Source organism: Callorhinchus milii, unplaced genomic scaffold (assembly GCF_018977255.1).
Source record: "Callorhinchus milii isolate IMCB2004 unplaced genomic scaffold, IMCB_Cmil_1.0 Scaffold13, whole genome shotgun sequence".
NCBI classification, from domain to species: Eukaryota; Metazoa; Chordata; class Chondrichthyes; order Chimaeriformes; family Callorhinchidae; genus Callorhinchus; species Callorhinchus milii.
In genome coordinates, this window is record NW_024704754.1 from 9,493,829 (window position 1) to 9,519,268 (window position 25,440).

General features: G+C 43.5%; 1 protein-coding gene across 2 annotated transcripts in view; it reads right to left on the reverse strand.

The window, feature by feature from the left end:
- The window catches only part of LOC103189714 (fibroblast growth factor receptor 4-like), a 44,479-nt gene that overhangs the window by 13,322 nt on the left and 5,717 nt on the right, over positions 1–25,440 (reverse strand). The window contains exons 2-10 of one of the 2 annotated variants that reach the window (XM_042339919.1): positions 22,927–23,191; positions 16,751–17,005; positions 16,379–16,468; positions 10,007–10,197; positions 8,066–8,204; positions 7,719–7,909; positions 4,959–5,097; positions 2,701–2,870; positions 1,208–1,331 (exon numbers count right to left, since the gene is read on the reverse strand). In XM_042339919.1, the coding sequence (XP_042195853.1) occupies positions 1,208–1,331; positions 2,701–2,870; positions 4,959–5,097; positions 7,719–7,909; positions 8,066–8,204; positions 10,007–10,197; positions 16,379–16,468; positions 16,751–17,005; positions 22,927–23,032 (1,405 nt within the window). In that variant the 5' untranslated portion in view covers positions 23,033–23,191. The remainder of the gene's footprint in view (positions 1–1,207; positions 1,332–2,700; positions 2,871–4,958; positions 5,098–7,718; positions 7,910–8,065; positions 8,205–10,006; positions 10,198–16,378; positions 16,469–16,750; positions 17,006–22,926; positions 23,192–25,440) is intronic. The other variant, XM_042339920.1, reaches the window with a different exon arrangement.

The window sequence follows — 25,440 nt, forward strand, 5'->3', positions numbered from 1 at the left end:
TTGGGTTTGAAGCTGATCAGCATGTAGAATCCAGATTTATATTCCAAGAGCAAACATTTGTCATTAACAGATGCATAACAGTTTTTAAACTATAATTACCTGACTGCAATTTGAAGATTATTTTTCAAGCAATTACAGTTATGAGGCTGTAGTGGGGGCAATGGAATCCCAACCAGACTGAAAATTAGGCATGATCAATGGCGGTCCCATCATGGCATCACCAAGCACGTAACACGTGACTTCACTGAGCATGTGCACAGAAAGCCGATGGCTCAATCATGCTTATAATTGTACCATCATGTTTCAAAACCCCTTGGTGCACTGACTAGTTTTGAAGCGTGACTAGCATCTCAAATATGATTTGATCTGCATGATGGGATGGGAGTGTGGGTTAATGTTGGCCAGCCTCAACATAGCGAAAGATTTGGGTGCTGCGATTTTTTAAGTTTTAAGAAAGAAAGTAGCAGGGTTCACAACCCAATAATGAAGAGTGTTATAATAGGGTTCTACTGTATATTCCTTCAGTTTCAGAGACCGAATCTTTAATCTGAATCTGAATGAACTGATTGAAATGGAGGGCCCATAATATTATTAAGTGTTTGTAGATACTTTGTTCACAAAATATAATTATAATAATAATAATCCTTGCATTTGATATAGCGCTTTTCACGTCAGGAGGACGTCCCAAAGCGCTTCACAGAACACACTGTAAAGTGAATTGACTGTATATTTGTGGGCGAACGCGGCAGCCAATTGCGCACAGCAATGTCCCACAAACAGTCGTAGATTGAAAATGACCAATTTAATTATTGTTTTTGGTTTTTTGGAGGGATTATTATTAGGCGTGTGGAGTAAGGAAACTTGCCCAAGGTTTCGCCCTCTGCCTGGAATTGAACTCCGGTCTCTCACTTGCAAAGCGAGTGCTCTAACCACTGAGCTACAGGACTCCACAATATAGTCAATTCTCTTTACAGTATATTCAGTAAAGAGCTTTGAGATGTCTCAACGACACAATAAGGCGTTATATCAAATGCAAGGATTATTATTATTATAACATATAACAGTTATACCTTCCATAACAATGATGACCACTGTAACCTAATTATCATAAATTTCAGCAGCCAGGCACGAAGTTCACTGAATATCATTTGAACCTAATCTAAAGCAATCCTCCATTTCTGCAGCTGACTGTGTCCATGTCACTTACCCAATACCTCTAGTTGGTAACTGTGGTTGATGCTGCCATATTTGTTCTCGACCACACAAGTATAGTTCCCGCGATCAGACGGTACCACGCTTTCCATCACTAGACTCCAATGCTGATGGCGCAGCTGCAAAGGAATGAAAAAATAGGATTGACAAACCAGAGGAGATTAAAGCTTCTCAAGTCAATGTCAGTACAGCACTGACAATTCTTTCAGACCAGCGTTGATGCAGAACACTGTGTTGTACCAGGCCAGTGTTAACTCACACTCCCTTCCAATGTGGGACACCAGTAGTTCACCATTAGGGAAGGTGCCACAACAACAAATTGCATTTATATAGCACCTTTCACATTGGGATGATGTCCGAAGCCTCTGGTCTATGAAGGGTTTGCACCCAGGCAAATGACTGAAGGCATGGTCGAAGAAGAAGGTCTTCAGACAGACCTTGAAGGAGGCAAGGAGGGGCCAAGGCGACAGGGTTTACGTCAAGATTTTCAACACTGTCTGTTCACTTCAGGGGCCAGAGTTTCAATCAGTCAATCGATAAAAATGAAAATCTGCTTTCTAGGTTGGCTATAAAGAGACAAATTGAGCAAAGCTGAATCAGTGTCTATCCATTTTCCATGCGTTTGAGAGTCTACCTGATAAAATGCCTCTTATTGCACAGATCTCCAGGGGACTCCCTCAGAAGCCACAAGACTGGCTAATGTGTAACATCAAGATGCCAGGCTGGTGCAGCAGAGGATTTTCTTCTGAGGTTCGGATTAAGGTAGACTAATGGAGCAGATAGAGCATAATTCACTGGGCTCTAATCTGTGGAGTTTTGTTGGGAACTGTGAATGGAGCTTTGTCCTGCATCTAATCTGGCTTAATACTAACACTGAGTGCCAATCGTTGCAAAATAGAAACTTGTAAATTAATCTTTTTATTTAGAAAGTTTCCAGATTTTGTCCTTATAATAATTCTTGCATTTGATATAGTGCCTTATCATGTCGTTGAGACGTCTCAATGAGCTTCACTGAATATACTGTAAAATAAATTGACTGCGTATTTTGTGAGCGAAACGTGACAGCCAATTGCACACAGCAGTGTCCCACAAACAGTCATGGATTGAATAACCCATAAAAACTTTTTTTTGTTCTCCAAGGGATTATTACCCTGCCAATCGACTAACAAACAGGTTCCTACTTACTGCTAGGGAAACAGAGGCATGTGGAGTAAGGAAACTTGCCTAAGATTTTGCCTCTTAATAATAATAATAATCCCTCTTGCTTGTAAGGTGAATGCGCTCACCAATAGGCTACAGGACTCTCACAGATGTTCCCACTTTCCAATTCGTGAAACTCTTTCCTTGGATTCACGCTGATATTTTGTAGGATCCGAATTGCCATCCGAGGATTTCAAATGCAGAAACCCCTCAGTGTCAGCGCTCGGGGCTGTGCCGCTTGTGTGAAACCTGACGTGAACTGGTTTTTGCTGCGGTCGATTTATGTACCTTAATGCCTCCGATCCGCTGCTCCCCCCGAAACTCTCTGCCGTTCTTCAGCCAACGAATGGTGGGGACTGGGGTCCCGGCCGCCGGGCAGCGGAACTTCACTGTGTTTGCAGCCGGAACAACATGAAGACGCTTTTCCATCCGATCAATGTGTGTCCAGTGAGGAGCTCCTGTGTATGTGGGCGGGGGGGGGGGAGAGGGTGGATGAAGAGAGAAACCCAGTTGGTAATGAGTAATCAGTTGGACAATAAACAATAAAGTCCTCTTATGTCAACCAGAACCATGCGATGGATTTAAATCTAAACCCCGTGGAACCCATTATCCTTTTAAAAACAAGCCACGGACAGATTCCAAATTCAGAAAAATATTTGTATCACAACATATTTAATCATAATTCTGAAGCTCCAGCTCCATCACAATGAGGGCAAAGCTTTATTCAGGTCAAAATATATTTGTATTATATTTGGTGTCAGTACGTAACACTGTAGGTTTGTGGTGTGTGTGTATGTGATGTGTATGTTCACACTGGAAAAGAGAAGATTGAGAGGTGACATGATTGCTGTCTTTAAGATTCTGAAGGGGCTAAACAATATAGATCATTACAGCCTGCTTCAACTTGTCCAGAATAGTAAAACCAGAGGACACATGGCCTGCGATTGAAGGGAGTAAATTCAGGCTCCCTAGGGAGATGGTTGAAGCAGGAAGTGTTGATTCTTTCAAACACAGATTAGAAAGTTTTCTTTTAGAAAATAACATTATGCAATATAACATATAGGCGGTTTGGGACAGTGCATATGAGCGCCAGGAAGGTGGAAGGCGAACTAGATGGACCTTGGTCTTTTTTCGTCTAGCATTTCTTATGTTCTTATGTGTGTGTGTGTGCAGTATCTGTATGTGTATGTGGTATCTATGCGTGTGATGTGTGTGTGTGGTGTGCGGTATGCAGCACTGAACGCCAACTGCAGCACAAACCCAAATTGTCCATTGACTTCCTGTCAATGATCTCTGCATTCATAGAGCCTGCACTGTTCAACAGAAGGAAGGGATGAAGGGAATTTGCTACACGCATACTGAATAGTCATACTGGGCCAATTGTAACCTAAATCGAGATAGGTAGCAGGGGAGGTAGGGAGAGAGGTTCTGTACAAGCAAAGACCAATGGTATCAGACCAAACACAACAGATTTCAAAACTCTTCCCAAAAGGGTTTGCATTCCTTCACATTCCTGTCTAATCAGCTCTACAGTAATTAATCTAATTATTTGGACTGGTAGCTCCTGCTGTGAGTTAGCAGCAGAATGGATCCTCGCAACTGCAACAATTAGTCCCCAAGACCAGCCGTCGCCCAACAATATACAGTGCGGCTTAATTAGGCAGCTTGTTGCTTGGCTGTGCCGATTCGGACACAAGCTCCCTCGTGTGTGAGTCACATCAGAGGCATTGGCCCAGTCAGGAGCCGTGTTTCAAACATCGTTATCAAAGAATTTTTACACTCTGTCTCAATAATGGTTCATGGTCACGTACCATGTGACCATGACCATATCTTTTCAGTGTTAGACAAAGGGTGCTTTCTCACTGCACAGCTCTGTTCTTTGTTGACTTCTAAGATTCTCTCTGCCCCATTACATGTGTTTTTATTGTAAATAATAAATCCATAGAGGCATACTGCAAGCAAGGCAGTTATTCATCGGATATCTCAGATATTCATAGAACACAGAAAGCACACAGGATTCACTCTTGTCATCTATATTATCCAAATCTGTTCTATTTCTGCTGCCTTACATTACACCCCAAGGTGTTACTTGTTACATTCTGATAATAAACTCCTAGGTGTACACCTACATTATATTGTAACTGATTTGTCACACAAGGCTAAGTAGCTGCAAGTTTGCACTGGAAGGCAGGAAATTAAGTGTCTAGTTAGGATTTAGTCATCAGCACATATATAGACCACACACATGCACATACAGACATACATAAACATGAGTATACATACAGACATATACAACAACAACAACAAAATTACATTTATATAGCACCTTTCACGTCGGGAGGACATCCCAAAGCGCTGAACAGACAGAGTTACAGAGACAGACACACACACACATAATTAGACACATGCACAACCCCTACCCCGTATGTACAGATACATACATACAGAACCCCCCACCCCCACTCCAACACACATATACACAGTCACGAACCTCCCCTCTCTCCCCCCCACAACACACATACATAAACACAAACTTGAGCAAATACCTGGTATAACTGTCAGCCAAGCTGAATGATAAGAAATCCCGATATAATTGCCAGCCAAGCACGTATACTCCCCGGCATCGTCAAACGTGACATTTCGCAGGTAAAGGACTTCGATTTCGGTGCTGTTAATATCTGCAGTCTATGAAAAAAAACAACACAAAGAGATACAAGTACAATGTTGTGCAAATGTGTGTAAATTGGTGAGTGCAGGGTTACAATATCTGAAATTATGTACAATAATAGCTAATAATTGAGTTTAGAAAAAAATAATAATACAATTGATGTCTGAATAGCAATCAGTTTTCATATAGAACTATAAAACCATAGACATCTGTCACATTAGGATGCAATTTGACCCACTGTATTAGTTTGGGACATATCACGACTTTGAACTCATAGTCTAGGCTGATACTCCATTGCAGTGCATTGTCATCCTTTGGATGAGACACTAAGCTAATGTCCTATCTGCCTGTTCATGTGGACTTTAAAGATCCCCTGGCAATATTCCAAAAGAAGGGAGTTTCTCATTTGTGTCCTGGCCAACAATATACCAGATAAAATTGACCATTCACTTCACAGCTGTTTGTGGAACATTGCTGTGCGCAAATTGGTTAGAATCATAGAATCGTAGAATTATACAGCACAGAAGGAGGCCATTCAGCTCATCATGTCTGTGCCGGCTCTTTAAAAAGAGCTACTCAAATCAATCCCACTCCCCCGCTCTCTCCCCACAGCCCTGCAAACTTCGCTCTTAAAAGCTGTTATCGAATCTGCTTCCACCACCCTTTCAGGCAATGCATTCCAGATCTGAACAACTCGCTGTGTGAAAGATTTCTCCTCATCTCCAGTGTTTTATAAAGGTTCATCATAACTTGCTGACTTTTGCATCCTTTGCCGCCATTTATAAAGCCTCGTATCCCGTTTGCTTTTTTAACGGCTTTATCTACCTGTCCTGCCACCTTCAAAGATTTACTTATATGAATCCCCAGGTCTCTCTTTAAGATTGTACCATCAGCTTACATGGCCTCTCCTCATTCTTCCTCCCAAAATGCATCACTTCGCATTTCTCCACATTAAGCTTCATCTGCCACGTGTCGGCCCATGTTACCAGTCTGTCTATGTCCATTTGCATCTGCTACTATCCTCACCGTTTGCTACTTTTCCTAGCTTAGTATCATCTGCAAACTTGGAGATTGTACTCCCTGTACCTAAGTCCAGGTCATTTATATAGATCAAAAACAGTAGTGATCCCAATACGGATCCCTGGGGGACACCACTGCACACTTCCCTCTGGCCAGAAAAACAACCGCTCACCACCAGTCTCTGCTTTCTGTCTCCCAATCAGTTCTGTATCCTTGCTGCTACTGTCCTTTTAATACCATGAGCTTCTATTTTGCTTACAAGTCTCTTATATCAAATGCAAGGATTATTATTATTATTATATGGCACTTTATCAAATGCCTTTTGAAAATCCATATAAACTACATCAACTGCACTACCTTCATCCACTCTCTCCGTTACTTCGTCAAAAAACTCTTTTGGTTTGTTAGACACGATTTGCCTTGAACTAATCTGTGTTGGCTGTCCTTTATTAACCTATATTTTTCTAAGTGAAAATTTATTTTGTCCCAGATTATAGTCTCTAGAAGTTTCACCATTACTGATGTTGGGCTGACTGGCCTGTAGTTCCCGGGTTTATCCTTCTGCCCCTTTTTGTACATTTGAAACCCTCCAATCCTCTGGCACCACCCCGGTGTCCAAGGAGGATTGAAAGATTGTGGCCAAAGCCTCTGTTATTTCCACCCTTACTTCCCTCAGTAACCTAGGATGCATCCCATCAAGACTGGGTGACTTTCTATCTTGAGCACCGACAACCTTTTTAGTATCTCCACTCGGTTTATTCTTATCTTATCCAATTTCTCTACCTTCTCCTCCAATACTGTGGCAATGGTTACATCCTCTTCTTTTGTGAAGACAGATGCAAAGTTCTCATTCAGTACGTCAGCCATACCCTCTAACTCCACAAGAAGATTTCCTCTTTGGTCCCTAATTGGACCCACCCTACCTTTGTCTAATCTTTTATTCTTTATATGCTTATAAAATATCTTAGGATTCCCTTTTATGTTACCTGCTAACTTTTTGCTACAATTTCTTTGCCCCTCTTCTTACCTTTTCCAGTTCTCTTCTGTACTTTTTATATTCTATCTGATTATCTTTTGTATTTTGAACCTGACATTTATCATAAGCCTCCTTTTCTGTTTTATTTTAATCCCAATTTCCTTACTCATTCAGGCAGGTTTGGATGCCCTACCTTTCCCCTTTGTGGGAATGTATTTGTTCTGTCTCTGAACTATCTCCTCCTTGAAGGCTTCCCATTGCTTGTTAACTATTTTAATTGCCAATCTTTCTTTCCAATCCACATTGGCTAGGTCCCTTTTTAACTCTGAAATTAGCCCTCTTTCAGTTGAGTATCTTCACCTTTGATTGCTCCTTGTCCCTTTCCATAAGTATACTAAACCTAATGAAGTTTCTGTTCAAGGTTGCCTGGGTTTGCTTACAAAATACACACTTGCCACATATTACATTAAATCATGTGATACCCTTTGAGATGTTTCAATGATGGGATAAGATGTTATATGAAATGCAAGGATTATTATCATAATTAGCATATTATTATCATTTGAGAACGAGTTTGCCATGAATTTAGCTCCAGTGGATTAATTTATTTATAACTCTTAAACAAATAATATATTGTTTCACCTTCAAGATCTGGACGTAGGGTGTCTCATCTGGTCCATATCTACTACCATTCACCTCCACATGTTTCAGCCATTCGATATGAGGCTGGGCATCGCTGAGCACTTTGCAGTAAAACTCCACATTGCTACCCACCACCACTGTCTTATTAGCAGGAAGCCCAACCTGCAAGATCGGCCGGTGAGCTGACTGTTCTGTGGGCATAAGTTACCATAAATATAATTTCACAGCCTATTTCATAGGGGATCAAGGAGCATCACACCCCTTGGAAATCACAACAGTCCCTCCCAAGACATGTACATGGATAGACCCAATCTGTGTCCCCCACACATACAAATATCAACAACTACCTTGCAGAACTGTCAGCCAAGCCGAATGATACGAAATCCCGATGGAATTGCCTGCCAAACACGTATACTCCCCGGCATCCTCAAACGTGACATTTCGCAGGTAAAGGACTTCGATTTTGTTGCTGATAATGTTTGCAGTCTATGAACACACAACACAAAGAGACGTAAAAGCAATGTTTTGGAAAGGGTCACACCTGTGTAGATTGGGGAGTGCAAGGTTAGAATATCTCAAATTATAACCAATAATAGTGAATAATTGAATTTAATAACTGTACAATTAATGTCTAAATAGTAGCCAGTTATTGGAAAGAACTATAAAAGCATTGACATCTATATCACAATAGGGAACCATTTGACCCATTGAACTAGTTTGAGTCATGTCAGTACTTACTTCCTGACATGACTCTGCTTCCTCTTCCTCCTTGACCTCTCTGCTGCCTTCGACACACTTGAACACTCTATCCTCATCCACCGCCTCTCCGCTCACCTCAACCTTCACGGCTCTGTCCTTGACTAGTTCAGATTTTACCTCTCACACCGCCTCCACTTCATATCCACAAACGGTTTCTCCTCTAGCTCCCGCATTGTTTCGTGCGACATTCCTCAGGGCTCTATCCTTGGTCCCCTCCTCTTCAATATCTATATGCTCCGTCTTGGTAATATCATCCGCAGACATGGGGTCAATTTCCACATGAATGCAGATGACACCCAATTGTACCTCTCTTCCTCCACCCTTGACTCCGGGACCACTGCTGTCCTGACAGAATGTCTGTCAGACATCAAATCCTGGGTGAGAGCTAATTTTCTTTAGTTCAACATCAACAAGACTGAAACGTTCTTGATTGGCTCCCATCAGCGCAACCATGGGTGCACACTCCACTTACTGAGCCAGTCCGGAACCTTGGCATCTCTTTTAACCCTCACATCTATGCCATGACCTGCTCTGTCTTCCCCCACCTCTGCAACATTGACTGGCTCCACCACTGTCTCACTTCGCAGGCCGCTGAGACCCTCAGACACGCTTTCATTACATCGAGGTTTGACTATGCAAACTCCTTGCTTGTCAGCCTCCCCAACTCCTCCCTCCATAGGCTGTAGATCATCCAGAACTCTGCAGCCAGTGTCCTCTCCCACACCAGTCTCCATGACCCTCTCACCCCCTTCCTCGCTCAACTTCCCATCACACAGAGGATACAGTTCAAGATCCAGGTCCTCACCTTCCAATTTTCTGCTTTCTCCCCGTATCCCTTAATATCCTGACCTACCAACAATCTATCAACCTCACTCTTGAAGGTGTGGATGGATCCAGTATCCACGTCTTTTTTGGGGAGAGAATTCCAGATTTCTACTACCATTTGAGTGAAAAAATGCTTCCTGATTTCACTCTTAAATGGCCTGGTTCTAATTTTAAGACTATGCCCCTTGTTTTCAATTCCCCGACCAGAGGAAATAGCTTTCCATGACCCTATCAGCCCCATCTTCGTCTGACTCCACTGGCTTCCCATCACACAGAGGATACAGTTCAAGATTTTGGTCCTCACCTTCAAAGCCCTCCATGGTCTTGCTCCCCCCTACCTCTGTGACCTCCTCACGTCCTACCATCCTGCCCACTCCCTCCATTCAGTGGATTCTGACCTGCTTTATGTCCCCCATCTCGCCCGACCCACCACTGGCAGGCGGGTCTTCTGCTACTCTGCCCCCATCCTCTGGAACTCCATCCTGCAGTCCCTCTGCCTCGCCCCCCCCTCCCTTGCCACCTTCAAGACCCATCTCAAGACCCTCCTCTTTGACCATACTTTCAATCACCCTACTTTCCCCCCTGCCCTCCACGATCCCAACACCCAGCTTGGGTCCGAAACACTGACTGTCCAGCACCTTGGGACATCCTCCTGACATGAAAGGCTCTATGTAAATGTAATTTTGTTGTGCTGTTGTACTTACCTTCAAGACCTTGACGTAGGGGCTCTCATCTGGTCCATATCTACTTCCATTCACTTCCACGTGTTTCAGCCACTGGATGTGAGGCTGAGCGTCGCTGAGCGCTTTGCAGTAAAACTCCACATTGCTACCCACCACCGCTGTCTTATTGGCAGGAAGCCCGAACTGCAAGATCGGCCGGTGAGGTGTCTGCTCTATGGGTAGAAGAAGCGTCACAACCCTTGGAAATCTTAACAGTCATGAAAGAAGTTATTTTCTAACTTCTGATTAAACATACAGGTAATTCACTTTTCAGTATATTCTGTGAAGTGCTTTGAGACATTTCAAAGACTTGATAAAACACTATATCAAATGCAAGGATTATTATTATTATTCTCTCCCCTGCCATCTTCAGGCAACCAAAACAGGAAGTATATGGTCCATGGGAACACTGTTTCCTATCTACAGTTTATTTGTATTTCCTATCGTATAAGAATCTGGCTCACTCCTTCCATTCTTCAAATAATTTCCCCACAGAAATTGTCAGTGGTTAGTCCCAATTCCCAATCGCCGGCAGATAAACAAGCATTGCCGTGTGGAGGCACAGAATGACTGGTAATGGCTTTCATTATAGCAGTGAACAGTAGCCTGGCCTTGATGTTGCTTATGAAGACTTGCTGCATGCCAAGAGGTGGCCAAACCCTGTGCTGAGTGCAACTGGCACCTCACTAGCATTGCAGGTCCTGTAGCTCAGTGGTTCACTTGCCTCGCAAGCGAGAAACCTGGGTTCGATTCCCAGGAGGGTAAAACCTTGGGTAGTTTTCTTACTCCACACGCCTGATAATAATCCCTCAAGAAAAAAACCCAATAAAATGGTTACTTCAATCCATGACTATTTGTGGGACACTGCTGTGCACAATTGGCTGCCTCGTTTTGCCCACAATAATCAAAAACACTTTACAGTATACCCTGTGAAGCGCTTTGAGATGTCTAGAAGACGTGAAAAGCACTATATCAAATGCAAGGATTATTATTATTTTAGGTCAACTAGAAACATCATATTGGCTCCAACGTCAACTGAGTCCAGATCCAACCAAAACACTGAGAAAGGCCTGGCATTTCACATCATTTATGGCCTTTTACTTTGTGCTTGAGGCTTATCAGCAATTGGAATCTGGATTTATATTCCAAGAGCAAATATCTTTCTTTATCAGATTCATAACAATTTGGCAACAGACTGGATCCTTGCAACTGTAACAATTAGTCCCAAGATCAGCTATCACCCAATATTACAGTGCTTAATTAGCCCACTCACTGCTCGGCTGTGCCGATTCACCCACACACAAGCGCCTTCGGGTGAGAGACACACCAGAGGCATTGGCACAGTCAGGGGCACTGCCTTTAAAGTGTCGTTGCCAAATAATTTTTGCACTTTGTTTGGAGTGGCATCTAGTCAACTTTTCAGTCTCAGGCAAAGGGTGCATTAGCCTATCATTCTGTTTTCTCATTGCATAGCTATGTTCTTCCCTGACTTCCAAGATCTTCTCTTTCCTATTACATGTTTTTGTATTGTGAATAATAAATCCATAGAGCCAGACTGCAAGGCATTGACACATCTCAGACATTCATAGAACACAGAAACCACAAACAAGCTTCATTCTTGTCATCTATATTATCCAAATCTGTTCTATCAATTTCTTCTTGTTACTTTCTTATAATAAACTCCTCGGCATGCACCTACGTTGTAACTGATTTGTCACACAAGGCTAAGTAGCTACATGTTTTAAGGGTGTTTCTTGTACTGAGTTTGGATTTAGTCACCAGCTGGGCCAATAGAAAAGTGCGTCCTTTGCGGAATCCGCTACAAATCCTCTATAAATGTAGTTTCTGGCCTGTGGGGCCTCCCGGCTGTTTACCTGATGTCACTATAGGCGGAGCAGCTCTGGAAGCACATGCGCAGTGGGGCACAAGCGGCAAATCTGATTCATTCGGAGGCCCCGCTGTTGTGATTGTGTACGTGTTTGTGCGTGTGTCTCTCCATGTGTTTGTGAGTGTCTGCATGTGTATTCCTGTGTGTGTGTCTCTCTCTCTACTTGTGAGTGTCTGTTTGGCTCTCGTCAACGTCTTAAATCGCATGGTTCTCACCTCCTCCACCTACCCGACGTCCCCTTAAAACTCTCCAAACCCGTACGCAACCTAGGCGTCAGGTTTGACCCCAAATTATCCTCCTTCCCCCACATCCGGTCCCTCAACAGCACCGCCTTCTTCCACCTCTGACGCATCGTCCGTCTCCGCCAATACCTCACCCCAAAAGCCGCCGAAACCCTGGTCCATGTCTTTGTCACCTCTCAGCTGGACTATTCAAATGCCCTCCTCGCCGGCCTCCCCTCCACTACCATTCATGTGTTACATTTATTTGCTTCATGTCTTACAGTTCTGAATTGTATGTTTACATATTTTCAAAGCAACTTTACTAAAAAAAACTTTGTTAAATAAACTAATGTTTAATGGTCATTCTCTACTAATGTTGTCCATCTTACATCTGAGACTAACCTCATTTTTTTTTACTGCTGGAATCTTCTGGTTAAGTTAACTGTTAAAGTAGAGTATTCTAACCACTGAGCTACACTGAGCTTAACTGGAGTCCTGTAGCTCAATGGTTAGAACACTCGCCTTGCAAGCGAGACACCTGGGTTCAATTCGAGGCAGGGCGAAACCTTGGGCAAGTTTCCTTACTCCACACGTCTAACACTAACTCCAAAACAAAACAATAATAAATTGGTCAATCTCAATCCACGACTGTTTGTGAGACACTGCTGTGCGCAATTGGCTGCCATGTTTCACCCACAAATATACGGTCAATTCACTTTACAGTATATTCTGTGAAGCACTTTGAGACATCTAGAAGACGTGAAAAGTGCTATATCAAATGCAAGGATTATTATTATTATTATTCATAAAATCCAGGTCATCCAGAACTCTGCCGCTCGCATTCTTACCCGTACCAAACTCTGTTCCCCGATTACCCCAGTCCTTGCCAGACTGCATGGTTGTCTCTTCCAGAGATGATCGACTTCAAGATCCTCACTCTTGTCTTCAAATCCCTCCACTCCTCTGCACCCCCCGACCTCTCTGACCTCCTCTCTCCTCACAACAATGCCCGTTGCCTTCACTCCACCGGGTCTGGCCTCTTCCTTGTCCTCCTCCGCTCCACCCTCGGCGGCCGTGCCTTCAGCCACTACGCCCCGAGGCTCTGGAACTCCCTTCCTGACTCCCTTCGCCTCGCCCCCTCTCTTCCTATTTTCAGGTCTCGGCTGAAGACCTTTCTTTTCGACCGCACCTTTGGTCACCTTCTTCCCCTCCCCCTGGCTCGGCCCCGGGATCCGTTACTATGAAGATCTCTGAGACGCTGTCCAGCGTGGAGGGCGCTATATAAATCCAAGTTGGTGTTGCTATTGTCTTCATGTGTCTCTCTGTCTGTGTGTGTCTCTCTCTCTGTTTGTAAGTGTCTGTGTGGGTCTCTCTGTCTGTGTGCGCGTCTCTGTTTCTGAGCATCTGCGTCTCCCTCTCCTTTGTGTGTTTGTGGGTGTGAGTCTGTCTATGTATTTGTGAATGTGAGTGTGTGCCCCTCTCTGAGAATGTGGTCTCTCTGTGTCTGTGTATGTTTGTGTCTCTCTCTCTGGGTCTGTGTGTAGTGCTGGACCCTGAGAGCTCCTGTAGCCTCACTCCTTGTACCCCCTACCCAAAAAAGGCCACCCAGTTTTTGTTAAAGAAGCAGTTAAGGTTTTTTTTGCAATAATCTATTATGTGTTATTTCTTCATTTTTAGTCAATAAAGTGACCAAATGTAGGTTGGCAGTAAAATGTACCTCAATAGCACCAATCAACTCCCCGCCATTTTCTGCAAAATTTAGGCAATTATTTCCCCGTAATTTTTTTATAGATTCATAGATTCATAGAATGTTACGGCACAGAAGGAGGCCATTCGGCCCATCGAGTCTGTGCCGGCTCTCTCCAGCCTGTCCTCATAGCTAAGGTTCCCCATTCCTAGTATCATTCTCGTGAATCTCCTCTGCACCCTTTCCAGTGCCTTAATGTCCTTCCTGAATTATTTGGGGCAAATATTTATTTTCTATTGGCCCAGGTCATCACCACACATATAGACACATATCCATATACAGACCCATACATATGGCCAGATAGACGGATGCATGCATGCAGACACACACTAACTGAAAGCTCTACTGAGCTTCATTATTTTAACTCAAACACAATGAAGAACTTATTACTATCCCATCTAAACCGCCCAACTCAGCACAAACTCAGGATCAATTTAATAACTGACCATTGATGCCTTAATGCAAATTTCATGCAAGAAGAAACTCCATTAAACCACGTAACATCTAATAAGTAGCAATTAAATATTGAATTATTCTAACATTTAGCACAAACAGATGGGGAGCCAGTGGAGTCGGGCGAGGGTGGGAGTGATGGGGTCACGGAGCCTGGTGCATGAGAGTACACGAGCTGCAGAGTTTTGGATGATCTGCAGCTTGTGAAGGGAAGAGTTGGGAAGGCCGATGAGGAGGGAGTTCCTGTAATCGAGCCTTGATGTGACGAATGCATGGGTGAGGTTTCGGCGGAGGGGTGAGGCAGTGGCGGAGTCTGGCAATGTTGCAGAGGTGATGGTAGGCAGTGCCGGTCATGGCGCGGATGCGAGGGATATATAAACTATAACCAAAGGCACATTTCGCAGTACAATACTCTCTCTAACATACTCTCTACACAACACAAAACTCTCCACAACACACTCTGTCCCATATATGAAGTACTCTCATTTCTCAGGTGACAATAGACTTTGAGCTATCACTCAGGAAAGGGAGAAACAAAAGAACACCACCAACAAAATAACATTTGTAAAGCGCCTTTCATGTTGGGAGGACGTCCCAAGGCACTGAACAGTCAGGGATCAGGACCCGAGCATTGGGGGGCAGGGTTGGTGTGAGGGAGAGCAGAGAAGTAGCAGGGCAGCTAAAGGCACCGTTGAAAAAGAGGGTCATGAGTTGCACTTTGAAGGATGCAAGGGAGGCAGCAAGGCAAAGGGACTGTGGGATGGAGTTCCAGAGGGTGGGGACAGAGAGGCTGATGCCAGCCGCCGATGGTAGGGCAGCTTGGGCGGGAAACATGGAGCAGCCCAGAGTCTGCTGAGCGGAGGGAGCGAACAGGTTGATAGAGGGTCAGCAGGTCAGAGATGTGGGAGAGGGCAAGTCCATGGAGGGCCTTGAAAGTGAGGATGAAGATTTTGAATTCTATTCTCTGAGGGATGGGGAGCCAGTGGAGCCGGGCGAGTGTGGGGGTGATGGGGTCACGGAGCCTGGTGTGGGAGAGGACACAAGCTGCAACTTGTGGAGGGAAGATTTGGGGAAGCCGACAAGGAGGGAGATTCCGTAGTCGAGCCTCGAGGTAACAAATGTGTGTATGAGGGTTTTAGCGGCCTGAGCGGTGAGGCAGTGGCAGAGTCGGGCAATGTTGTGGAGGTGGGGGAAGGCAGAGTGGGTCACGGCACAGATATAGGGGACACAGGACAGTTGAGGATTGAACAAGACACCCAGGTTCCTGACTGGCTTGGTGAGGTGGAGTGTGCATCCATGGATACTGATGCTACCAGTGCCTGAGGTGTGGAGGCACTGGCATGAGCCAATCAAGAGGGCCTCAGTCCTGCTGACATTCAGCTGTAGAAAGTTGGCTCTCATTCATGTCTGACAGACATCCTGTTAGGATATCAGTTGTCCTGGAATCGAGGCTGGAGGCAGAGAGATAGAGTTGGGTGTCATCCGCATACATGTGAAAGTTGACCCCATGTCTCCGGATGATGTCACCAAGGGTGAGCATGTAGAGGTTGAAGAGGAGGGCATCAAGGACAGAGCTCTAGGAATACTGCACGAGACTGTGCGGGGGCTAGAAGAGAAACCATGGGCGGAGACAAATTGGAGACGGTGTGAGAGATAAGACCTGAATCATTCAAGGACAGAACCTTGAGGGTTGAGGTGAGAGGAGAGGCGGTGGAGGAGGGTATCGAAGGCAGCAGAGAGGTCGAGGAGGACAAGAGAGCCCTGGTCACAGATAGAGTGAATGTCGTTTGTGACCTTGATCAGAGCAGTTACCGTTCTGTGAGCAGCACAAAAACCAACCGATTGGAGGGGCTCTTGAAGGGTTTGCTCAGTCAGGAGCGGGTCATGGACAGATTGTGTTTATACAGATTCTTGCCAACTTACACTATCATAAACAGTCTCTCTCCCAAATGTACAGTTATCGGGACAGTGCAAGTTAAGTGTCAGAATACCAAATTGGATCTGCGTCAAATCCCCAGGAGATGAGTTAAATGTAGAACACTGACCTTTGTGGGGGTTTGTTCGGCTATTGTTCGACTCGGGTTCTGAATTCTCAGAGATACCATCTTCGTCATCATCACCTGAAGACAATGAGTCTGAAAATAATCAATGTAACAAAGCTGAGCTTCAAAAGCATCAGACCTCAGGTCTCAGTCTTACTGAAACACACTGTTTCCGATGCTTACACACAGGCTGCACACTGCAGCGTATATACACACACACACACACTGCATATCACAGTGTGCACATACACTGTACACTTCTCATTATTTGGTGTACAGAGTAGCCATGGTAGTCTCTTTGTCTACAAGAATGTGGGGGGGGGGGGTGGGGGGCAATATTGGCCTGCTGTTAATGTCACAATTGGAGCGTCTTACCCGCCACAACCACAGAGAAATTTCTCAGGATCTCGCCTGTCCCACTCATCACACAGAGGTACAGGCCTGAATCATCATACGTCATCTTGGTGATCTTCAGGATCTTCTGGGAAATGTGCACCCTGTCCGCAGGTGGGATTTGCTTGTCTTCTTTGTACCAGTTCACACTCATGGGTCGGCTGATGTCACAGATCAGCCTGAGTGTGTCACCGGGGTCCAGGAACAGGTGATTTGGGAGATCTGGATCTTCCCTGTCTGTTGAGAGACAATACAATACATATTAATACAGTGCCTTTCATGTCGGGTGGATGTCCCAAATCACACTCAGTGCTAGATGGACATCATGGGAGCTGAGGATGGTAGGAAGTGAAAAGATGACTGAAAGTTCAGTCAATGAGGTATGTTTTGAGACGTGACTTGAAAAAGAGAAGGGAGGGAGGGGATGAAACCTTCAGCGAGTTTCCTTAGTCCGCATGCCTCTGTTTACCTAGCAGTTATTTAGTCGACTGGCGGATTGTTTTCGGGGGTGATAATCCTCACACAAAAAAAAAATTGGTCACTCAATCCATGGCTGTTTGTGGGACACCACTTTGCGCAATTGCCTGCCGCGTTTCGCCCACAAAATACACAGTCAATCAACTTTACAATATATTCTGTAAAGCACTTTGAGATGTCTCAGTGATATGTTAAGGTGCTATATCAAATATACAAATTATTAATATTATTTTTATTATTATTATTATTAAGCATAGGAGCAAGTCAGAGAACAAGGGATGTGTTCAAAACCCAACTAACCAAAGCCACAGTGAAGCAGTCCTGCCTTCTTCTGGTCCACCCACTTACCCCTGTGGGTAGACTCCTCCTCCAGTTTGTACATAGTTCACAAAGATTGTAATTGACTTGATGTTATATTGCTCATCGTTCAAAAATCTGTGCTTTTGAAAAAACAAATAAACTCTGCTGTGATTTGGAGACCACTGAATCAATTCTGTCACTGAGCAACAGAACCCACGGGAGACAAGACACCAAGGCAACATTTAAATGCAAGCACTAGAGGTCTGATGTTGCCCAATTGTAGTATTGATATTGACCCTGCTCAACATTTCCAAGGTCACACAGACCATCAGTGTTCAAGCATTTCAAGGTGCTCTTATCAACAGCTTCACCTTTGTTGTCCTCAGATTAGCTGACATTTGATAACTGGGATTGGTTGCAAAGCCATGGGTTGAGTCTGTCCTAACTTTCTGCAATGTCATTGGGTTTGCAACCAAGGCTACTGAGTTTCATAACATTAGATTAAAAGAGTAGATATATCTATATATCTATATCTAAATCTATATATAGATAGATTTATTTTATTATATATAAATAAAACCAGGGACACCAGTAACTTACTCAGCCAGGCAGCAATCGGGTTTATTCCATGCCAGAATCAACAAACACCGGTCCCAGCATAGAGAGACTTTCAGCTGATCATTTACGCTAACACTACACTCCAATACTGGGGAAGCATTGCATTGTTGGAGGTGTCATTCTTCAGATAAGATGTTAAATTGATGTCCCATCTGCCTGTGCAGGTGGACACTAAAAATCCCATGGTTGAAAAGAGAATGGAGTTTCTCCTGGTGGCCAACAATCCCCCAAATAAAATTGATCATTCATTTTACTTCATGGCTGTTTGCGGGTCATTGTTGTGTGCAAAATGGCTGTTGGTTGTCATACAAATACATAGTCACTGCACTTTACTGGAAACTTTGTGAAGAGCTTTGAGATGTCCTTTTTGTTATAGACATTTATATCCAATGCAATGAAATATTATTGTTATACATATTTATATATCTTTTGATTATGCAGTTCCCTAATAGCCCAGTTGATAAAATCACTGTTAGTTTCCCAGGGCAAACCAGTAAAGTCCCAAATTCAATGTAATCTATTATCTGAATTCAGCTGCGTAGCAGTAAGGCTACTAGAATTGCCATATTACAGAGCTCAAGGCCTAATAGAGGCAGAGGGAAAATCACATCACTTCTGCTTCCAGATGCTGATTGCTATCGCAGTGACTCCAACAGAAAAGTGCCCAGGATTTTGGTTAAGGACATGTTTGAGCTAGGCTATGATGTCCCCAACCTTCCAATAGTCATAGAACAGACATCTGGGCAAGAGTGCCTGTGGTTATTAGTGCAACTGTAGCTTCAGAAAACAAAGGGTGGAAGCAACGTATTATTGTTATTAATATATTAGTATTAATGTAACAAAAAAACTATTTTGGTCTCTCTATTCAATGTTTCTCCAAACATAATGATGCATAATCAGCAGATAAATGGGTCAGATATTTATTCCATATCTGTGGAACAAGGAAATGAACTCGGGGCCAGGCAGGTGTTTCAGTGCCTGGGCCTCAGGCACAGATCACAACATTTAAAACAATCCCAATATTCGCCTAAAACATATTCAGTCACTCCACTTTACAGTAAATTATGTGAAGCGCTTTGAGACGTCCTCCTGACATGGAAGGAGGTACATCAAATGCAAGTATTATTATTACGTTATTGCAGCTTAAATCACTCTGAGGAAGTAATTGTTAAGTGGTTTTCAGTGATTGGTCAGCCAGACCAATAACACTGCCACGTTACATATAATTATTATTATTATAAAAATAATCCTTGCAAATTAATGGATGCTACTTTTCTTACTAACGTTTGAGCTTCCTAAAATTGCTATTTTTTGCAGGAGATTGATATTTTGTTCACCAGGTATTTTGTCGAGTCATTTCTGAATAGTCTTAGCAGTCCCAGTTGAACCGATAATTATAGGAACTATGTTTGTTTTATATTGTCACATATGTCTGCATTATTATTATTCATAATATTTTTTCGGTACATATTAAAATGTTGCTTCTCCATTATGATACAATAATAATATTGTATTTGATATATCATAGAATCATAGAATTATACAGCACAGAAGGAGGCCATTTGGCCCATCATGTTTGTGCCGGGGCCAGCGCTGTATCACTCAAGGTTTGTGTGAAGCAGCATTTACTGTTTTGTTCAAAATCAATGTCCCGGATTATCTTTGCATTAAAAGAAACAGACGGGAGGTTAGGAATTTTTTTTNCACCCAACAAGTTGTTCGGATCTGGAATGCATTACCTTAAAGGGTAGTGGAAGCCGATTCAATAACAACTTTAAAGAGAAAAGTAGATGGGTATTTGGGGAGGACAGGATTGCAGGGCTATGGAGAGAAAGCGGGACAGTGGGATTGAGTTGGATTGCTCTTTTAGGATCTGGCGCAGATGCGATGGGCCGAATGGCCTCTTTCTGTGCTGTATGATTCTATGATTATAGTCACTAGAGGTTTCCCCATTATTGACATTAGGCTGACTGGCCTGTAGTTCCTGGGTTTATCCTTCTGCCCCGTTTTGTACAATAGTAATAATAATCCTTGCATTTGAAATAGGGCCTTATCATGCCGTTGCGACATCTTAAAGCACTTCACAGAATATACTATGAAGTGGATTGACTGTGTATTTTGTGGGAGAAACGCAGCAGCCAGTTGCACACAGCAATGTCTCACAAACAGCCATGAAGTGAGTCATCAATTTTATTTGGGGGTATTGACACCGGGAGAAACTCCCTTCTCTCTTCAAATAATGCCATGGGATCTTTAACATCCACCTGAACAGGACCTCGCTTTTATGCCTCATCTGAGAGACTGATGATAATTACTGCCTCAAATGGCATCAATTTATCCAATGTGTTGTGCATAACGAAACTTCTGTCTATTGGCACCTGCATCATAGCTGCAGCTAAAGAGGGTATGTTTGTACGTTTATTGCGATACCTTTTCACTGAGATGAAGAAATTGAGCTTTATGGGGTTTAGACCATTCAGTATATTGATGTCCAGATATTTTACATATTCAGAGATAATTCTTCAGTGCCCAATAGCTTGCTATTATAATAATAATAATCCTTGTATTTGATATAGCGCTTTTCACGTCTTCTAGGTGTCCCAAAGCGCTTCACAGAATATACTGTAAAGTGAATTGACTTTATATTTGTGGGCGAACGCGGCAGCCAATTGTGCACAGCAATGTCCCACAGACAGTTGTGGATTGAAAATGACCAATTTATTATTGTTTTGTTTTGGAGGGATTATTATTAGGCTCTGTGTGGAGTAAGGAAACTTGCCCAAGGTTTCGCCCTGTCTGGAATTCCTAATCACTTGCAAAGCGAGTGCTCTAACCACTGAGCTACAGGACTCCTATTCATTCATTAAAAAACAAGTGCTTTTTAGTTGACTTCCGTCTCTGCAACAATTAAATACTCCTGAAAATTAGCCAAGTTCCTTCACCTTCCATTCAAGAGGGGCATCACAGAGTTGATACCAGGCAGTGTGAACTCCGTGCCTTGTCCAGTTGCTGCGTGTGTGAGACGCTCACTCCATTCACAGTAAGCTGACAGCTTCTGTTTCTGGTACCAGGAAGGGAGGGCGGGGAGACGACAGTAGTGGGCGTGGGGTGGGGGTGAGAAGCGCTTGAATGACCCTCTCTGAAGTGGCAGACAGGCTCACATCTCTCTTTCCTGCCTCCAGTCCTGCGCCAGTCTTGGCTGGGGGGCCTGCAGTCTCGTCTCGCAGCCCGATTGCTACGAAGAGGGATAGAGTGACACAGAATTAAACCCAAACGGGTACTCTTTATGCACAAATGTACAGAGTTCCCATGGACAATAAATGGGCCATCACTCAAAAGCAGACTAGATTACAGTGCGCATTTCAGTGGACAAAGGGCTGTCTCTGGGTCAAGACTTTAGGGGCAGTTTGTGAGAAAGGCTAATGAGATCTGAAATAGCAAATCTGTCAATAACAGATAACGGGGAGATGACAGGAGTGGCGGTGGGGTGGCGGTATGATAATACTCCTCCATTTAATCCTGTGTGCATAATATGATAATACTCCTCCATTTAACCCTGTGTGCACTGAGAGCTACTGACACATTTTACAAACCTCCACTCTCAACAATCTGCCCGTGGCCCACTCCTGACTGAGCAGCAGCAGTGGTTCCCTTAAGCCACTGAGCGAATCCAGCAGTTTCAAATGTCCTTTTACAGTACGTTCACCTACAAAATACACAGTCTCTACAGTTTACAACTGTGTAAATCCTGCGGAATGCTTTGAGACGTTCTCCTGACATGATAGACTTTATACTAAATGCAAAGATTATTATTAAATAAGAAATATTATTTTATTATTGCACTTCAAGTCACTCTGCAGAGATAATTTCTAAGTGGTTTTCAGTGATGGGTCAGCCAGACCAATAACACTGCCATGTTACATGTGGATGGATGTTACTTTTCTTAGTATGTTTGAACTTCCTAAAATAGCTACTTTTTGCAGGAAGTTGATACGTTTTATTCACCAGATATTTGTCAAGCCAATTCTGAATAGTCATATTAACAGTTCCAGCTGCACCAATAACTATGGGAGCTAAGTTTGTTTTATATTGCCACATATGTCTGCATTCAATTTGTAGATCAATATATTTCCTGATCTTCTCTAGTTCCTCATTTCTTACATTGTGGAGTCATGCAGCTTAGTGGTTAGAAAATTCTTCTCACAAGCAAGAGACCTGGGTTTGATTCCCAGCAGGACAAAATGTTGGGCAAGTTTCCTTACTCTACACACCTCTGTTTATTTAGCAATAAGTACGAACCCGGTTGTTAGTCGATTGGCAGATCACTTTTCCGGGGTTAATAATTCCTTCAAAAAAATAAATAAACTGGTTACTTCAATGCACAACTGTTTGTGGGACACTGCTGTGTGCAATTGGCTGCAGGGTTTCGCCCCCAAATATGCAGTCAATTCACTTTACAGTATCTTCTGTGAAGCGCTTTGAAACGTCTCGAAGACGTGATAAGGCACTATATCAAATACAACAATTATTATTATTGTTTAGTATTATTATAATCACTTGGGATATCTTCCAAAAGGTGGGGGCAGACCTGACATCAGATAGTGGGGTAAGCAGGGCGGTGGACATGGAGCTGAGCAGAGAGCGCGGATACCTTAAAGCCATATATTGTTATGGTGAGCTGTGTTGGTGCGTGAGGATGGGAATTTTATTTTTTTTTGTCACATAATCTGAAATCGCAACACATTGCTGGTGTGCAGCCTTACCTGGCAGGCTGCTGCTCTCTTTCTGCTGGGACAGCATGGGCCTCGACAGCGTAAGCGTATGGAGAGTGAGCAACCACAGACAGAGGTTGTGCAACATCTGACTCATTCCTTTTTTCTGTGTTGTAAATCAAAGGCACGACAAACCCTCCAACTCTCGGCTCCTCAGCCACTTCGCGCACTCATTGGTGACAGCGAGAGACTTCAACACGGCTCAATTCAGCGGTAATGCGCACTCATTGGCAGGGTCCCTGGTCTTCCTTGCAAACTGACAGACAAGAGAATAAAGACAATGATCAGAAGTGCTCAACTCAGCACAACAACTTCCACCTCCCCCATTCTATCCAAACATGGTCGATTGGCAGAATGGTTACCTGGGGTAATATTTTTAAAAAATTTGGTCATTCAATCCACAATTGTTTGGGGGACACTATTTTTTCCACACACTCAATTCACTTTACAATATATTCTGAAGTGCTTTGAGACATCTCAACTATGTGATAAGGTGCTACATCAAATGCAAGGATTATTATTATAGCGCTTGTACTGAAGTACTTTGAGAGTTAATGGTGTATCCCTTTGCTGTATGAGCAGGCTATAACAGCTGAACCTCCCATCTGCAATGCGTTATCAATGCGGCTGTAATTCCCTTCTGTAATAGAACCAAGAGGCACAAAATCCCACTTAGAATGGACCTGGAAGACCATTTTATCCTAAAAGTTAAGAACATTGAGAATTGTGAAAAATTCTTTAACTTAATCTAAATTTATAAAATGGTTCTTTTTAAGAACTGCCAAGAAACAAAAAACACAATTTCTAAATTAGGATTTAATTTTACAAATTTTCCACAATTTCTGCTCTTAGTTTCTCTCAAGAGTTTTTCCGGTTAGGACTGTTGCTTAATTTGTTTGATGAAACCCTTTTGTCTGCAATATACATTTACAATACAATAAAAAATGTACCTTTACACCATTCACATCGGAAGGATGTCCCAGAGTGCTTAACATGCTCTCAGCTCTGAGACACTCTGTTATTTCCTCTGTTCACACCATATCTACACGCATATCCCACACCTCTGTCCATCTTACAACTTGTGTCCTAAACTACTGCTATGTGTGAAGTCTGATGTACAGCAATGAGGCTGTATTAGGTACATGTATGGGGAGGTGGTTTGCATTTTATCATGGGCAACACAACATTTTGTTCATCTCTTTGCATTCTGCCTGAGCTAATACAGGCCTTTAACAGGTACTTCCCCTTTAACTGGATGCCATTAAATCTTCTTTATGTCCCTTTGCTATTCAGTGGACACAAACAGTCTGACACTGTAGTGGCACCATAGAGTCACTCTGGTATTTAAAGGTAAAATCTCCCTGTTTCTTAAGTTTCACAGGAAAGGAAACTCTACCCTGCATTAGCTTCTTTACTTGCGGCAGATCTGCAAACAGCTTGTGAAACGAGCCACTCTCGACTAACAGTAAGCTCTCTGTCCACTGAAGAGAGCGTATGGACTCAATCCCGCTCTCTCCTCCCCCTGTTGTTTTAAAGTTGGGATGTGACATAGCTTCTGCTCAACACAGGGAAGCAATTCTTCTGTCATTCTCTGTTGCTTGTCTACCTCTTTTAAGGGCCACCTGATAATTTCACAGTTATCGCAACATTGATAAAAGGAGCCTCGTACATTCCAAAGTAGCTCGAACCTCAGATAATAATAAGAATCTTTGTATTTGACATAGTGCCTTATCACGTCGTTGAGATGTCTCAAAGTGCTTCACAGAATATATTGTAAAGTGGATTGACTGTGAATTTGTGGATGAAATGCAGCAGCCAATTGCGCAAGCAGTGGCCCTGAAACAGTCGTGGATTGAGTGATTTTTTTTGAGGAAATTATTACCCCCGGAAAGTGATTTGCCAGTCGACTAATAACCAGGTTGCTACTTACTGCTAGGTAAACAGGCGTGTGGAGTAACAACAACTTGCATTTATTTAGCACCCTTCATGCAGGCTCCTGGAGCATTTGACGGTGGTGAAGAGTCTGAAGCCGAGCCAGGGAGAGAGGGAAGGGGTAGGTGATCATAAGCACGACCAAAAAGGAAGGTCTTTAGGTGGGGTTAGGGGGAGGGACTGAGGAGTCAGCCAGGAGAATGTTGTCAATCTTAGAAATAAAGAAGTCCAGGCCCTCTTTGACCTTGGCATCTGAAGTGAGGATCGAGGGTGGTTGAGAGGGGGCGTGGAGGAGGTGGTGGGTAGTGGAGAAAAGGATTTGGAGGTTATTTTTGGCCTTGAAGATGACCTGTGAATAGAAGGCAGTTTTGGCTTGAGAGAGGGAGTGGCAGTGGATATGAAGGTGCTCGAGCCACAGTTGCCGGTGAACCATGAGGCTGGTTTTGTGCCATCTATGCTCGAGCAACGGGTTTGGGATTTGAGGGAGCGGAGATGGCTGTTGCACCAAGGGGAGCAGGTAGCTTTGAGATCGTCCTGGTTTTCAGGAGACGAGGGAATTAAAGGTGGTGGAGC